General features: G+C 33.8%; 3 protein-coding genes across 3 annotated transcripts; 2 read left to right on the top strand and 1 right to left on the bottom strand.

Annotated features, from left to right (window-relative positions):
* The first annotated feature begins 19 nt into the window (after nucleotides 1-19).
* On the top strand, nucleotides 20-2,740 carry LOC136785344 (uncharacterized). The gene is made up of 3 exons (XM_066746389.1): nucleotides 20-292; nucleotides 379-1,811; nucleotides 1,884-2,740. Exons 2-3 carry the CDS (start codon nucleotides 1,337-1,339, stop codon nucleotides 2,633-2,635), a joined length of 1,227 nt encoding a protein of 408 aa, XP_066602486.1. The 5' UTR covers nucleotides 20-292; nucleotides 379-1,336; the 3' UTR covers nucleotides 2,636-2,740.
* Nucleotides 2,741-2,849: 109 nt separating this feature from the next.
* Nucleotides 2,850-4,561, top strand: LOC136785345 (receptor-binding cancer antigen expressed on SiSo cells-like). Its single transcript, XM_066746390.1, has 4 exons — nucleotides 2,850-3,249; nucleotides 3,380-3,535; nucleotides 3,598-3,711; nucleotides 3,768-4,561. The coding sequence occupies exons 1-4, from the start codon at nucleotides 3,085-3,087 to the stop codon at nucleotides 3,957-3,959; spliced, it is 627 nt and encodes a 208-aa protein (XP_066602487.1). The 5' UTR covers nucleotides 2,850-3,084; the 3' UTR covers nucleotides 3,960-4,561.
* Nucleotides 4,562-4,695: 134 nt separating this feature from the next.
* Nucleotides 4,696-8,024, bottom strand: LOC136785343 (zinc finger protein 569-like). Its single transcript, XM_066746388.1, has 9 exons — nucleotides 7,392-8,024; nucleotides 6,910-7,316; nucleotides 6,551-6,829; nucleotides 6,305-6,485; nucleotides 5,990-6,232; nucleotides 5,693-5,911; nucleotides 5,285-5,608; nucleotides 5,051-5,205; nucleotides 4,696-4,984 (listed from the first exon to the last, which is right to left on the bottom strand). Exons 1-9 carry the CDS (start codon nucleotides 7,716-7,718, stop codon nucleotides 4,807-4,809), a joined length of 2,313 nt encoding a protein of 770 aa, XP_066602485.1. The 5' UTR covers nucleotides 7,719-8,024; the 3' UTR covers nucleotides 4,696-4,806.
* Between the last annotated feature and the right edge of the window lie 7,698 nt (nucleotides 8,025-15,722).

Below are 15,722 nucleotides of genomic sequence, written 5' to 3'. Positions count from 1 at the left end.
AGAAGCAATGGGGAAATTGAGAAGATTGTCGGAGAAACGTCCGGATCTGAGGAATCAAAAGATCCCGCAGAGATCATTGACACGGATCAACTGGACGGCGAACGATGGAACAACCAACCAATCAAGTCAAAGACTGAAAATGCCATCAGTAATGATAAAACGGAAACCTTGGATTCTGGCGAAGGAAAACCATTTCCAGATTATATGAATGTCACTACATGCTTAGCCGAAGACATTGATAAATCTGCCAACATCCCAAAGAAACGAATTGGTCCTCCAGTACCACCAAGAAGTATGTAATATGTTTAAGAAAGAAATATCAAATGATTCGAATCATTTAATTGGTGCTATTTCCTAATTTATATTTTACTGTTACAGCTACTTCCAGCAAGTAAATAAATATTTCATCTATGAATTGTTTATAAAATCCTAATCGAGTTTTAGCCGGTAGTATGTATAATAAAAAGACAAAATGCCTATAACTACAAAAGTATAATATTTCGGTGAGCGTTATTGTAAAAATCTGTAAAATGAATTATAATAGTTCTTATTTTTCAATTAATTCTTTTTACGTTGGATTTAAGTTATTGTATATGAGAGAGAGGGAGAGAGGGAGAGAGGGAGAGAGAGAGAGAGAGAGAGAGAGAGAGAGAGAATGAATTCGTGTACCATTGTGCATTTATAGCTCTTAATTAAGTAATATATCTATACATATACATAGAATATTAATTGTAATTTCTACTGGTAAATCAATTGAATCTAATTCTGTATAAAAATGTTTAGTTAGCATAGTAAGTTTATACTCTATAAAAGTCGAAGCTAGCAGCATAAAAGAATGATACGAGTTTGCTAAAGATTTAAAAGTACTATCTAATATGCAAATCAAATAGACATGACTGGTCGTCCTCGAGATCAAACGGGATACTCCCAAGAATCTCATTACGTAATATTAGAGGACGAGCTGACTGTAACTTTTGTATAATTGATATATGCAGTTAAATAATAAAAAAATCATCGAACAAACCACAATTATTTCTAGTTTCTTCACTTTTATTAACTGAGAGATCGTTCAAAATATTATCTCTTAAACGTGGAGGTTGTGACCCAGTAACACGACTGATCTTAAGTTTATCGCGAGTTTTTTTATACAATATCATGTAGCTTTCATGAACTATCTGTACTTTAACAAAAGCGTATAAATACATTTTTAGATATGGAGCCTAAATTTTGGGTTTGTTCTCAGAACAATTGTGGCAAAGATACACATATAGCACTACTCGGCAGGAAGCTTGCCCTTCAGAAACATTTAAATGAGTCATTTTGAACATGATAACTGATGAATGAATGCGAGTGTGAAGATGTTTTAAGAGAGGGGCAGTTCATGATAGGTAGACATAAATATACAATCAAGAAAAGTTTGTTCTTCAGACGAAGATCGCGTAGCGCGCTATTAGCTTCGTCAGATGGTCATTTTTTATATTTCATTGTTTGTAGTAAAAAGCTGTTTAATTCGATTATAATTTATATTATTCACACTGTTCGCACACAAAAGAAGAATAAAATGGAATTTCCAAAGTGGACGATAATCTTCGCAGTGTTACTCACGATTTACCTGAAGGAAGTTAACAGTCAAACTTCAAATTCTGAAGAGAAACAAGGTGTTTGTCCTCCACTGCTACCGGTACAGATCTGTTCGCGATCCTGCTTCTCGGATTTTCATTGTCAAGGGCCAGGAAAATGCTGTCCCACTAGTTGCGGAGGCTTTGTTTGTTCACGACCTGTCAGTGCCCGAAAGCCACAACAACCCGCAGGTTAGAATAAAAATTCTTTGCTAACTATATGTCTGTCAGCACTATTGAAATAATACTTCATTATTATTATAGAAAACCCCGGATCTTGTCCCGCTTATCCTACCGGACCCTGGGTTTGTTCATCCACTTGTACAGTTGACAGTGACTGCAAAGGGATAAAAAAATGCTGTAGAAATCGATGCGGTGCTTTTACTTGTCAGAATTCTGAGAGTGACGTTATAAATTCTGTAGATGACTCCACCGAACCGCAGCCGGTCAAGCCTATCGATGCAATTCCAGAAAATCCAAACCCCAACGAGGGAATTCCAGGAAATTTAAATCCTAACGATAGAATTCCAGTAACTCCTAGCCTTAACGAGGGAATACCAATAAATCCGAGTCCTAACGAAAGAATTCCTGAAAATAGAAATTCCTTTGACAGAGGAGTTCCAGAGAATCCAGGCAATACTTACGACAGATTGCCTGTAACACCAAATCTTTATGATAGAGCTCCAGGCAATCCAAATGTTTACGATAGATTTCCTGTAACACCAAATCCTTACGGCAGATTTCCAGAAAATCCAAATCCTTACGACAGAGTTCCTTTAAGGTCCAATCCTTACGATAGAATTCCGATAAATTCAAATCCTTACGACAGATTTCCTTTAAACCCAAATCCTTATTACGACAGAATACCAGTAAATTCAAATCCATATGATAGAATCCCTGTACATCGAAGTCCTTACGATTTAGAATTCAATCCTGGATTTAATCCTTATCCATACAATCCTTACGAAAATCCTGGACCTTATCGAGTTAATCCTATAATTCCAGATTTTATTTAAGAATAATAGTTCATTTTTTTATGTAAATATAATTTAATTATGACTTTCACTAATAAATGAGTATATAAACTGTTTCTTAAACCAACTAAATTTTGTTATTTGTTGTACGTATTATTTTTATGCATATATATGCCGGCCGATACAGCCAGATGACACGGATGATGGTATTGATAGTATACAGGTATGCATATATATACATATATATATGTACTACACATTCAGCTGATACCACAGACCACACCATTCTTTGCTACGTTGTTAGGTTAGAAATCGCAATAGCTCTAGCGATATTCTAGTCTACTTAACAAATTCTATTAATGTTCTAAGAAAGTTTTAAACTATAGGAATAGTTTTATATTCTGCTCATTATGATTTAGGTGTGAAAGAAAATTTGTTTAAACTTCGTTTTATTTCATCGATGAAAGAACGTGACGCTCGAAGTTGACGCTATGGCCGTTGAATTTTTGGCAAATCGACTGAAAGCCCTTTTTATTATTTTGTTGGGTCTTTTTAAACGCGCGCTGTGCTGTCTGAGAAGAAGAAGAAGATCTTCTTGCGATGCTATTCCTCTAGCAGCCGTAGGTGTTCTTCCAACAATTGTAAACAATAACACAGTGAGTGTCAATAGTATTGGTTATAACCCCACCTTAAAAAAAGTAGTTACTTTATTTCTAGCAAAGCAATTTGTTTAAAAAACTTTAATTTATACGCGGATGGTAGTAATTATGGAGATGCTTACTCAAGGAATTGGAGCAGTGGGATCACTGGGAAGAAAGTCCTGTTGTTGTTATTCCTGACAAACCTATCAACCCCATTCAAGCAAAAATTGACCAGTATCGACAACAAGCTACAAAATCTTTGGAGCCTGAACTAGAAGAAGCACAGACTAATTTCTTTGAGGTAAATAAGCTAATTATCAAATCAGTCCTCTGATTCATACAATCAATAAATCTTTTATATAGGATATGACACCAAAGATCACAAAACAACTGAAAATTCTAGTTAAGGACAAACAAATGCAAAACCAACAGCTTAACCCTGCAAAATTTGCAGTAATTAGTGATCCGATACCAACAGTAAGTAATGGAATTTTTCCTTAAAAGCTTTATATTATAAAACAACTTTTTATTAGAATGATCTCCAAGAGTGGGAGGAAAATACAGTTAGCTGGGAAGGAGAGACAATTGAAGAGTTTGGCGATCCAGCAGAAGTGCTAAGGGAGCAAAGAAGAAAAGAGAGAGAGCAACGTTTATTGGAACAGCAGCTGAAACGCCAAGAACGTTGTTCCAGACCACAACCACTTGCTGCAAAATTGAACTCTTGAAATCGAATTAATTATTGACTTATTTGAGAATTATTGCACATATTGGCTATCTAAATACTAGTACTCCTAATGGAGTAAAGAATTCATTGCATTTATTCAAGTAAATGTTTGATGCTACTCTAATAATAAAAGCAACAATACAAGTTATATGCTCAAAATTATCAGACAAAAGTAGTGCATCCTTTTAGGTTGATCACAATTTTTTTTTACAAACTATCTATTTTTATCAAAAGTTAATGTGTACCATATAACCCCTTCATTAGAGTATTAAGTGTGTCAACAGATATTTATATATTCAAATTGAATTACACTCAGGAGCTGAAGTTAGTTTCAAATTTTATAGAAAAGCAAAGTTTCAAAAGTTTATAAAAAATGTTACTGTAGACGAGAAGAGTAAAGACACATTTTTTTGCAAAATAATATTTTTTTAAATGACTTAGCCTAGGATTTTTACATTAAATAAAATTTCTTTTTATGGCTTTGTGCTAAAAAAATTCTCTAATATTACTCCTATTATTTTATCTTGATGGCTATGAAGTATACGGATTAACAATATACTATGAACTCTCGACCGTTATGAAAAATAAAGTGTCACATAATAATAGTTTTCTAGGAGCATGTAATTATTATCTTAATGAAGAAAAAATAGCTTTTAAATTCATTAATAAGATCAATCTTAAACAAAAACTTAATATTTAATACAGAGGCATCAATTTTTAGATACTTATGCTAATAATAATTTGACTTGAACTTTATTTCAGAAAATTGGTCGATAAAATACGAGGCACGGCTATTGGTTGAATTTATCCAGGCAAGAAAAATATCTAAATTTTTCCTTACATATAACTCATTTTTCAGGCTCTTCAGCGTGTTCCGTTTTTATATGATGTGTAAAAGTGTATTGTGTCGTAAATCTCTTTTTACAGTAAGGACATTGATACGGCATCACAGGATGGGCAGATCGCAAATGCGCTACTGCTAGTTCTCTTAGAACAAACGGGGATTGGCATACACCACAGCGATATCTATGAAACGAATGAAAATAAGACCCCAGCTAATTAAAAAACATTTAATAATATGACTGATCGTACCCTCCAGCAGTTCTGATTAAGGTTCGTTTCAAAGGCGCTAGTGGGCTTCCCTCGCTTATTTCAACATTCGCTTCAATCAATGGCACTGTTACTTCCAGAGAAGTTTCGGGAGTTAAGGTCGGCATGGAATTATTTTCAGTATCATTTCCATTCTTCTACGAATTAAAGTAGGTACATTAATACAAGCATTATTAAAGTTAATTTTAGTTATAAAGTGTCATTGGTTCTACATACTGTATGATCTACGTGTACTCTCATGTGTGAGTTTCTAGATTGCGAAGTAGAAAAAGATGCGTTGCACTTTGAGCACTTATACTTTTTACTATTATTTTGAGTTTGCTGTTTGGATACTGAACTTTTTTTCGCAAAATTCCCATTGCACTGATGCGTTAAAAGAGATACTTCTTTAAAAAATAATTTATTACACTTTGAGCAATGATACGATCTATCCGGCGTATGCGTTTTTTGATGAGCTTTGTGCAAGCTTTTTTCCGCAAAAACTTTATTACAAACGTTGCATTGATAAACTTGGGCTATATTACTGCGTTTATGGGATACCTGTAAAATACAAAATTATCAAATTAAACTAATTAAATAAAAAAAAATGGTGATTTATATTAATTCCTATATTATTTTATTAACTTCGTGTCTTGATAATTGCCATTTTTCTTTAAGTGCTTTTTTACACTTTTGATTATTATAAGTTTTACAACTTAAGTTGTCTGAATGTGTTTTTAAGTGTGCCAACATCGTACTGTGATCGTTAAACCATTCTAAGCAAATTCCGCATCTAGCTACATTTTTATTCTTTTTGCTTTTGGATGGTGCTTCGTCAAGAATGTCGTCGTTTCTTCTTAATATCTAAGTAATTTATTACATTCATTTTATTAGAATAAATTAATTTTTTGTGAGTTTATAAAACAAAAGTAAAATTTTTACATTTGAGTAACGAAGAATTCCTGCTTGGGATCTTGCTTCTTTAGCTTCTCTTTGAGCATTCAGTGCTTCTTCCTGCTCTACTACCATCATGGTAGGAGACACAGGTTGTTGATTGTGCTCACTTAATCGATGAGCAGCCAAACGAATAAAAAGGCCAAAAGATCGTCCGCAAATATTACATTTATGCCGTTTTGGCTCATGCGTACGCATGTGATTAGATAAAGCACTTTGTTGAGTACAGACCTAAGAAAAAAATAATTCAACAAAGTTAGCACATAAAAAAAGGAAAGAAATATTTTTTTTGTTAAAAATTACTTTGCCACATGTAAGACACATTAGGGACTTCGTATTTTCTGACTTTAGTTTTGTTTTTTCTACAATCTTAATTGTATGAGGCTTATTTTCACTATGAGGAGGCCGTAACGAAATTGCAGAATAATTGCTAGACTTATGTAATTCCATATGATCTTTGTATAATTCATCACTATAAAAAAATCTGTGAAAGAAAGAAAGATTTATTTATTTAAGACATTACTAAGTATATCCTCTGATAGTATCTACCTATTGCAAGGAAAGCAATGAGTATTATGTCCAATTTCAACAGCTTCCCCTAAATGATCTCTTATTCTATGGTGCTTTAACATTTCCCAACTAATAAATTTACGATCGCATTGATCACAATTTTTCAAAGAATCCTGACAATCTAAAATCACTTTAAGATGATCAGTTGCCTCATGCTCAGCTAGATCTTTCACAGACTGGAATATTACTGAGCATTTTCGGCATGTGTATAATCTAGGGCAATATAATTGTAAGTGTTTTGTTAAGGCTTCCTTTGTTCTAAAATAGCAATAAATAAAAGTTTTAAGTTTCTGACAAATTCTTGAGAAGAAAATAAGTCTACAGAAAAATGAACTTACTTATAATATATATTACATGGTGAACACCAAAATGCAGAGCTTAAGCCACTTCTAGGTGATATATCTTTGCGATCATTTAATGTTAGGTTACCTTTTAAAACCTGTTCTAAAATACTAGTTGGTTTATCATTTTTGTTCTTCTTTGACATAAGACTTTTTCCTTGACTGTAATCTGTAGTCTCTATATTAGAATTATTACTCTTTATTCCCAATTCACATATTGCATCATTAGTACCTATTAGTGAATTTATTTCCTCAATCTCAACTTCACAAGGTAATTCAGGCAAATCTTCTATACTTTGAGTTAGTTCATCAGCTTCCATGGTTACAGAATTTTCAGGAGGTAGAGATATTGGTAAAGGAACTAGTGGTGGTGGGCCCCGTGGCCTCTCAACACAAAGTTTTGCCTGTAATTAATACCAAATTTCAGTAATATAAAATTATATAAAATTGAAAATAAATTATACTGCGGATAGTATTACCTGACAAGGATCGGGTGAACTCTTCATAGCATTAAAAAAAATTTGCACAGATTCAATGTTCTTGCATGATAACAATTCTAAATGCATATTTTTATAAACACTTAAACAGTACTCCCTAAATTCATATGCATCATCCAGTCTAGCAGCACAAAATTGGCAGATTTGCTTAGGCAGGGGGTCAGTTTTGTAAACAAGAACTGGCAAGCAAGCCCTTAATTTCTGTGCTACTTTTCTCTGTAACCCTTCAGTACCAAATATTGGCAACATCTCTTTTTTTTGTTCTGCACATAGCCTACATGCATTTTCCCATTTATTTCCCACGTTCATTGTCAATTTAGAAAAAAAAATTAACACTCATGGGTTTATTTAGTAGTATCATAAAGTGTATAAGAAACAAATTACATCAAATCATATGTAGATATACATACAACATATATGTCACGTTTTTTGTAATGATACATCAGAAGAGATATGAGGTTTGTTCTAGTGTTGCCCGTCACTTTCTACACACTTTTACCATGCGCTCTTTTTTTAACGGGTCGTCGCGGATTCACGCGGAGTGCGGACCAACGCGGACGGACTTTACGCAATACTCAGACTCAGGGCTCAGGGCAGTGCAGGGCAGTCTGCAACTCAGAGATCATCAGGTCAGGAGAGCAGCAACAACAACTGAAATGTCTGCCTGCCTTGCCGCGCTTCCATGGCGGCGCCACCGCCCAACATTACATTAGCGCCATTAGCGGGACAACCTGAGAGAGAGTAAGTGGGACTAGTGGGGGAGGGGCCGACCAGTGCGACCACCAGTAGTGGGTGCATCCAGCCAGAAGCACAACCGTTCAGTGAGCGGCGAGCGCTCGGTGAGCGCTCGCCAAATCCCCTAGACAAAAGTACAGTTTCGGCCATTAATCTTGCGTCAGGCGAGGGGAAGTAGAAATTAGAGGGGTGAAGGGATATCTAGGGAGTTTGTCCGTAGCTGTCAAATGGCGCGATTAACCCTTAATTTTGGATTGTAAACAAAAGTAATGTTTTCGGAAAACGATTGCGGAAAAGAAGGAAGAATTTTAATACATAACAGAGAAGAAGAAATATATCAGATGAGTATAAATTAATAAAAAAAATGAAAATTATTGTGAATTTTTAAGAAAATATACTTTGTGGTTTTTTTATTTTTGTTACAGGTGAAATCCTGTTATGATGGCTTTCTATTAAGGAAAAAAGTTCTTATAAACAAATAAGTGCAAAAGCATTAAGATATGAAGCATTTCTTTGTGGCCCAGTCATTTCGATAATTGTGACTTAATGTTATAATAGTGAATGTGTAAGCGATTAGTGTATATACAACAAACTCTTATTGTAAATTTAATAATCTTGTATGACAGTTTTAATTGCTATTATTTTAAATTAAAGCTAGTTTAATTAACATATTATTTTTATTTCATCCCTTTCTCAAAATTCTAAACACACATGGTAATTACCTATTCTTGTAGTAGTCATATATTCGTTAAAATACTTACAAAATTACAACTGTTTTATATTTGTAAAGCATAGCTTTTTGTTGCAATGATTTTTATTATTCAATGTGAGAAAAATTGCATTGGGTTTAGGTAAATGTCTTATTTATCCGCCACATCCTTCCATATCTTATGCGACATTTATTTGGCTCTGTTACACTATTTTCTTCTAGTCTACAACATATAACATTAATTTTTTATTCATTTATACATACACACAGATCTGACAATACTACTCCTGAGTTCATCTTGTTTTCAGCTTCAAATAGTTTTCCAACTACACGCATGGATATCCATTTTGAATATAGAATACTTATTTCATTTCATCTATTATGATATTGTTAAGATTGATAGAAAGATATCAATTCTTTGCAAATGATATTTTATATATCTAGTAACTGGATTAATTAAGGTTTTAGAACAGATAAATTTCACAAACAAATAGGACTAACAAAATATGTATTATATATTGAGGAAGGATATCCAAATGTGAATTATTTGAAGCTAAAAGCAAGATGATTTCAGCAGTATACTTAAATGTACTGGAGAACAACATCCTCTCAAATATAAATCCTATGGAAGAGATGCCAAACATTATAAGTAAAATAATTCAAGTGTTCATTCTTCAAATTTAATAGAACAATGGTTTACCAATCATCTTGACATTTATAAGATTAATTATTCAATAGAATAGCCATATCTGAGTGTATATAAAAATAGCAAAAAAATATTGGTATATTTTGAAAACTAAAAGAAAGAACTAACAAGGCAAATAAATATTACATAAGATATGGAAGGATGTGGCGGATCAATAAGACATTTGCCTAAACCCAATGCAATTTGTCTCACATTGAATAATAAAAATCATTGCAACAAACAGCTATGCTTTACAAATATAAACAGCTGTAATTCTGTAAGTAATTTAACGAATATATGACTACTACAAGAATAGGTAATTACCATGTGTGTTTAGAATTTTGTGAAAGGGATGAAATAAAAATAATATGTTAATTAAACTAGCTTTAATTTAAAATAATAGCAATTAAAACATTGTCATACAAGATTATTAAATTTACAATAAGAGTTTGTTGTATATACACTAATCGCTTACACATTCACTATCATAACATTAAGTCACAATTATCGAAATGACTGGGCCACACAGAAATACTTCATATCTTAATGCTTTTGCACTTATTTGTTTATAAGAACTTTTTTCCTTAATAGAAAGCCATCATAACAGGATTTCACCTGTAACAAAAATAAAATAGCCACAAAGTATATTTTCTTAAAAATTCACAATAATTTTCATTTTTTTTATTAATTTATACTCATTTGATATATTTCTTCTTCTCTGTTATGTATTAAAATTCTTCCTTCTTTTCCGCAATCGTTTTCCGAAAATATTACTTTTGTTTACAATCCATAATTGAGGGTTAATCGCGCCATTTGACAGCTACGGACAAACTCCCTAGATATCCCTTCACCCCTTTAATTTCTACTTCCCCTCGCCTGACGCAAGATTAATGGCCGAAACTGTACTGGATGAGGTGCGGCGACACTTTGCCACCCGGGAGTAATAATTTCGCTCTATGAGGTTGGCAGCACTTAGCGCTTGAAGCATTTTATTCAAGATGCGATCTCATAGCAAATTTGGTGTACAACTAATGCATAAGCTGCATATGTATGCGTGTATACAAGTAAATATGAGATATCTGAAATAAGAATTGGAGCAAAGGAGCATAGCGTGAGAAATAAGTAAGGCATTTAATTTGAATGAAATATAAAAATAGATTTAATATTATTAATTGAAAAGGATGATTTTTCTAATCACTTTATTAATGATATTAAATAGTTATTTGAAATTAAATACACATGAAAATTTAATAATCAGATAAGTTAATATTTTATATTTTGATTGCTATTGCATGAAGAAATTAGTGTTAGCAAACGTTCTCTGTATTAAGATAAAGATTTTATTTCGCAGGTTATTTCAAATGAATATGTCAGATTTTTCTCAATGGTGTGGTGTATTCTATGGTAAACTACAGTGATCCCTCCTTCAATTGATGCACAGATGGACATGGCTAACCGTTTAAGAAGAAGCTATGAAATAAAAAACCTATAAATATAAAGATTGATATGCTGAATAAGTATTAAGTAAGTAGCAATATCATTACCACATGTAAATGAGTTAGAATCCATTGCAATTAATGAGAAAAACATAATATGATTTATTCGGTATAATACACAAGTGAGATCAACATGTATATTCTCACACGTATTAGGTTTTATATGTGCTTATTATCATCTCTGTATTTACTTGTATATTAATAATTACAAATTTTGATTTGCACATGACCTAATAGATACAGAGATGATAATAAGCACATATAAAACCTAATACGTGTGAGAATATACATGTTGGTCTCACTTGTGTATTATACCGAATAAATCATATTATGTTTTTCTCATTAATTGCAATGGATTCTAACTCATTTACATGTGGTAATGATATTGCTACTTACTTAATACTTATTCAGCATATCAATCTTTATATTTATAGGTTTTTTATTTCATAGCTTCTTCTTAAACGGTTAGCCATGTCCATCTGTGCATCAATTGAAGGAGGGATCACTGTAGTTTACCATAGAATACACCACACCATTGAGAAAAATCTGACATATTCATTTGAAATAACCTGCGAAATAAAATCTTTATTTTAATACAGAGAACGTTTGCTAACACTAATTTCTTCATGCAATAGCAATCAAAATATAAAATATTAACTTATCTGATTATTAAATTTTCATGTGTATTTAATTTCAAATAACTATTTAATATCATTAATAAAGTGATTAGAAAAATCATCCTTTTCAATTAATAATATTAAATCTATTTTTATATTACATTCAAATTAAATGCCTTACTTATTTCTCACGCTAGGCTCCTTTGCTCCAATTCTTATTTCAGATATCTCATATTTACTTGTATACACGCATACATATGCAGCTTATGTATTAGTTGTACATCAAATTTGCTATGAGATCGCATCTTGAATAAAATGCTTCAAGCGCTAAGTGCTGCCAACCTCATAGAGCGAAATTACTACTCCCGGGTGGCAAAGTGTCGCCGCACCCTGGATGAAACTGCTCATTAACGGAAATCCGTATACCGACATTACAGAGCAAAAACTATTTCGCATGCAGCTTCGTTATTTGTTGACGGATTGTAAAGTTATTACAGGTTTTTGGAAATGCCAGAAGCTTATCTACTAAGTTACGTTAGGACAATTAACAAGAAATGAAAAAAACTTTTTGTTTAAATAAATAAATTAACATTATTGAGAAACAGCAATTAAATCGCAAAATCCCCCAACGTAATTTACTAGATAATGTTCATACGTTTCCAAAAAGTCCACATAAATGCAAATCCGTCAAGAAATGACGATGCTGCATGCGAAATAAATAATGGAAGAATTTCGTGTTCGGGAAGTCGCTAACACGAAATTCTTCCATTATTTATTTCGCATGCAGCATCGTCATTTCTTGACGGATTTGCATTTATGTGGACTTTTTGGAAACGTATGAACATTATCTAGTAAAGTACGTTGGGGGATTTTGCGATTTAATTGCTGTTTCTCAATAATGTTAATTTATTTATTTAAACAAAAATTTTTTTTCATTTCTTGTTAATTGACCTAACGTAACTTAGTAGATAAGCTTCTGGCATTTCCAAAAGCCTGTAATAACTTTACAATCCGTCAACAAATGACGACGCTGGATGCGAAATAGTTTTCGCCCTGTAATGTCGGTATACGGAATCCCGTTAAGGTGTGGTGTGCTCTTGGCACTTCTACAAGATTCCCAAAGATCAGAAAATTAATTCGAATCATTTACTAATCGGAAGGGATCTTGTAGAAGTGAGCCCCCCCACCACGACAAGGTGGCACACCGTCGGGGAGGGAGGCGGCGCCGCCCCACCTGAAACAAAAAGAAAACAAAAATATACTTGAAAAAACGAGTATTCAACCCGAAATGTGGAAGGATTTTCAAGGAAAATATTCCCACATTTCAGATTCTAATTAGGAATTTCAAGGACAGACAAAGATATAAATTAATAAAGCATGCTACAAAAAGTGAATGAATAGAGAAACTAACTAAATTGTTACTTCTTTCTAGCTGTTAATTGAAAAGCTTCCTCCTCTCGAGCGTGAATGTTAATTCACACAAAGGTCAACCAGATCATGACTGATACTCTCCTCAGTGACTAATTACCCTTACATTCTTTGTCCCTTGGTGTGGATCCGAGTTGTCACACGAAGAACTACTACGTCGAGGAAACGATTTACACATCAATAAAGATGGACCCCTATTAGGTGAACTTAATGAGCCAACGTCGAGAGTCCACAAGGACAAAGTAAGTAAGGGTTGATAGTCGCTGAAGGAGGATCAGCCCGAGCCAGTTGACACTCGAGAGTCCACTTCTCAATAAACACCTGTACTTGAATTAACAATGAATGAAAGTAATAAAAGTAAATTTGCCTATCCTTGAAATTATTTAAATAAATGTGGACTTAAGTAAACGGAGAGTGTTTACTTCCTACTCCTTGGTAGCCTTGTCCTATAAGCGGCCTTCCTAAAACATAAAATAAATTAAACAATTATGAGAAATAAGAAAAGAATGTATTTGCCTGTACGTCTTCCTCCAACGACGGCTCGATTCCGAATGATGGTTTGGCTCACTCCAACCCAGGGTGGCAATGGCGCATGATTGGTGTCGGTTCGTGTTGGATTTATGCCGACAATCGACAATGTGGTCACTACCCATGGTCCTCTCCCGATCGAACTGAAACAGAAAAAAAACAAAAATATACTTGAAAAAACGATTATTCAACCCGAAATGTGGAAGGATTTTCAAAGAAAATATTTCCACATTTCAGATTCTATTTAGGAATTTCAAAGACAGACAAAGATATAAATTAATAAAGCATGCTACAAAAAGTGAATGAATAGAGAAACTAACTAAATTGTTACTTCTTTCTAGCTGTTAATTGAAAAGCTTCCTCCTCTCGAGCGTGAATGTTAATTCACACAAAGGTCAACCAGATCATGACTGATACTCTCCTCAGTGACTAATTACCCTTACATTCTTTGTCCCTTGGTGTGGATCCGAGTTGTCACACGAAGAACTACTACGTCGAGGAAACGATTTACACATCAATAAAGATGGACCCCTATTAGGTGAACTTAATGAGCCAACGTCGAGAGTCCACAAGGACAAAGTAAGTAAGGGTTGATAGTCGCTGAAGGAGGATCAGCCCGAGCCAGTTGACACTCGAGAGTCCACTTCTCAATAAACACCTGTACTTGAATTAACAATGAATGAAAGTAATAAAAGTAAATTTGCCTATCCTTGAAATTATTTAAATAAATGTGGACTTAAGTAAACGGAGAGTGTTTACTTCCTACTCCTTGGTAGCCTTGTCCTATAAGCGGCCTTCCTAAAACATAAAATAAATTAAACAATTATGAGAAATAAGAAAAGAATGTATTTGCCTGTACGTCTTCCTCCAACAACGGCTCGATTCCGATTGATGGTTTGACTCACTCCAACCCAGGGTGGCAATGGCGCATGATTGTTGTCGGTTCGTGTTGGATTTATGCCAACAATCGACAATGTGGTCACTACCCATGGTCCTCTCCCGATCCAACTGAAACAGAAAGAAAACAAAAATATACTTGAAAAAACGAGTATTCAACCCGAAATGTGGAAGGATTTTCAAAGAAAATATTTCCACATTTCAGATTCTAATTAGGAATTTCAAAGACAGACAAAGATATAAATTAATAAAGCATGCTACAAAAAGTGAATGAATAGAGAAACTAACTAAATTGTTACTTCTTTCTAGCTGTTAATTGAAAAGCTTCCTCCTCTCGAGCGTGAATGTTAATTCACACAAAGGTCAACCAGATCATGACTGATACTCTCCTCAGTGACTAATTACCCTTACATTCTTTGTCCCTTGGTGTGGATCCGAGTTGTCACACGAAGAACTACTACGTCGAGGAAACGATTTACACATCAATAAAGATGGACCCCTATTAGGTGAACTTAATGAGCCAACGTCGAGAGTCCACAAGGACAAAGTAAGTAAGGGTTGATAGTCGCTGAAGGAGGATCAGCCCGAGCCAGTTGACACTCGAGAGTCCACTTCTCAATAAACACCTGTACTTGAATTAACAATGAATGAAAGTAATAAAAGTAAATTTGCCTATCCTTGAAATTATTTAAATAAATGTGGACTTAAGTAAACGGAGAGTATTTACTTCCTACTCCTTGGTAGCCTTGTCCTATAAGCGGCCTTCCTAAAACATAAAATAAATTAAACAATTATGAGAAATAAGAAAAGAATGTATTTGCCTGTACGTCTTCCTCCAACGACGGCTCGATTCCGATTGATGGTTTGACTCACTCCAACCCAGGGTGGCAATGGCGCATGATTGTTGTCGGTTCGTGTTGGATTTATGCCAACAATCGACAATGTGGTCACTACCCATGGTCCTCTCCCGATCCAACTGAAACAGAAAGAAAACAAAAATATACTTGAAAAAACGAGTATTCAACCCGAAATGTGGAAGGATTTTCAAAGAAAATATTTCCACATTTCAGATTCTAATTAGGAATTTCAAAGACAGACAAAGATATAAATTAATAAAGCATGCTACAAAAAGTGAATGAATAGAGAAACTAACTAAATTGTTACTTCTTTCTAGCTGTTAATTGAAAAGCTTCCTCCTCTCGAGCGTGAATGTTAATT

Source organism: Prorops nasuta, unplaced genomic scaffold, assembly GCF_024137725.1.
Source record: "Prorops nasuta isolate Cenicafe-Biocafe unplaced genomic scaffold, Cenicafe_Pnas_1.2 PNAS00262, whole genome shotgun sequence".
In the NCBI taxonomy this organism is placed as follows: domain Eukaryota; kingdom Metazoa; phylum Arthropoda; class Insecta; order Hymenoptera; family Bethylidae; genus Prorops; species Prorops nasuta.
Note: the sequence above shows the minus strand (reverse complement) of the source record. Positions and strands in the feature narration are given on the sequence as shown.

What these genes read in the sequence shown, in the direction of transcription:
- LOC136785345 (XM_066746390.1), top strand. Translation starts at nt 3,085, where the DNA reads ATGGCCGTTGAATTTTTGGCAAATCGACTGAAAGCCCTTTTTATTATT. An exon ending in CAATTGTAAACAATAACACA is followed by an intron (nt 3,250 to 3,379) that starts GTGAGTGTCAAT and finishes TGCTTACTCAAG; the next exon opens with GAATTGGAGCAGTGGGATCA. An exon ending in CACAGACTAATTTCTTTGAG is followed by an intron (nt 3,536 to 3,597) that starts GTAAATAAGCTA and finishes TCTTTTATATAG; the next exon opens with GATATGACACCAAAGATCAC.
- LOC136785344 (XM_066746389.1), top strand. Translation starts at nt 1,337, where the DNA reads ATGAATGAATGCGAGTGTGAAGATGTTTTAAGAGAGGGGCAGTTCATG. An exon ending in AAAGCCACAACAACCCGCAG is followed by an intron (nt 1,812 to 1,883) that starts GTTAGAATAAAA and finishes TTATTATTATAG; the next exon opens with AAAACCCCGGATCTTGTCCC.
- LOC136785343 (XM_066746388.1), bottom strand. Translation starts at nt 7,718, where the DNA reads ATGAACGTGGGAAATAAATGGGAAAATGCATGTAGGCTATGTGCAGAA. An exon ending in GTTCACCCGATCCTTGTCAG is followed by an intron (nt 7,317 to 7,391) that starts GTAATACTATCC and finishes TATTAATTACAG; the next exon opens with GCAAAACTTTGTGTTGAGAG. An exon ending in GGCAATTATCAAGACACGAA is followed by an intron (nt 5,609 to 5,692) that starts GTTAATAAAATA and finishes TGTATTTTACAG; the next exon opens with GTATCCCATAAACGCAGTAA.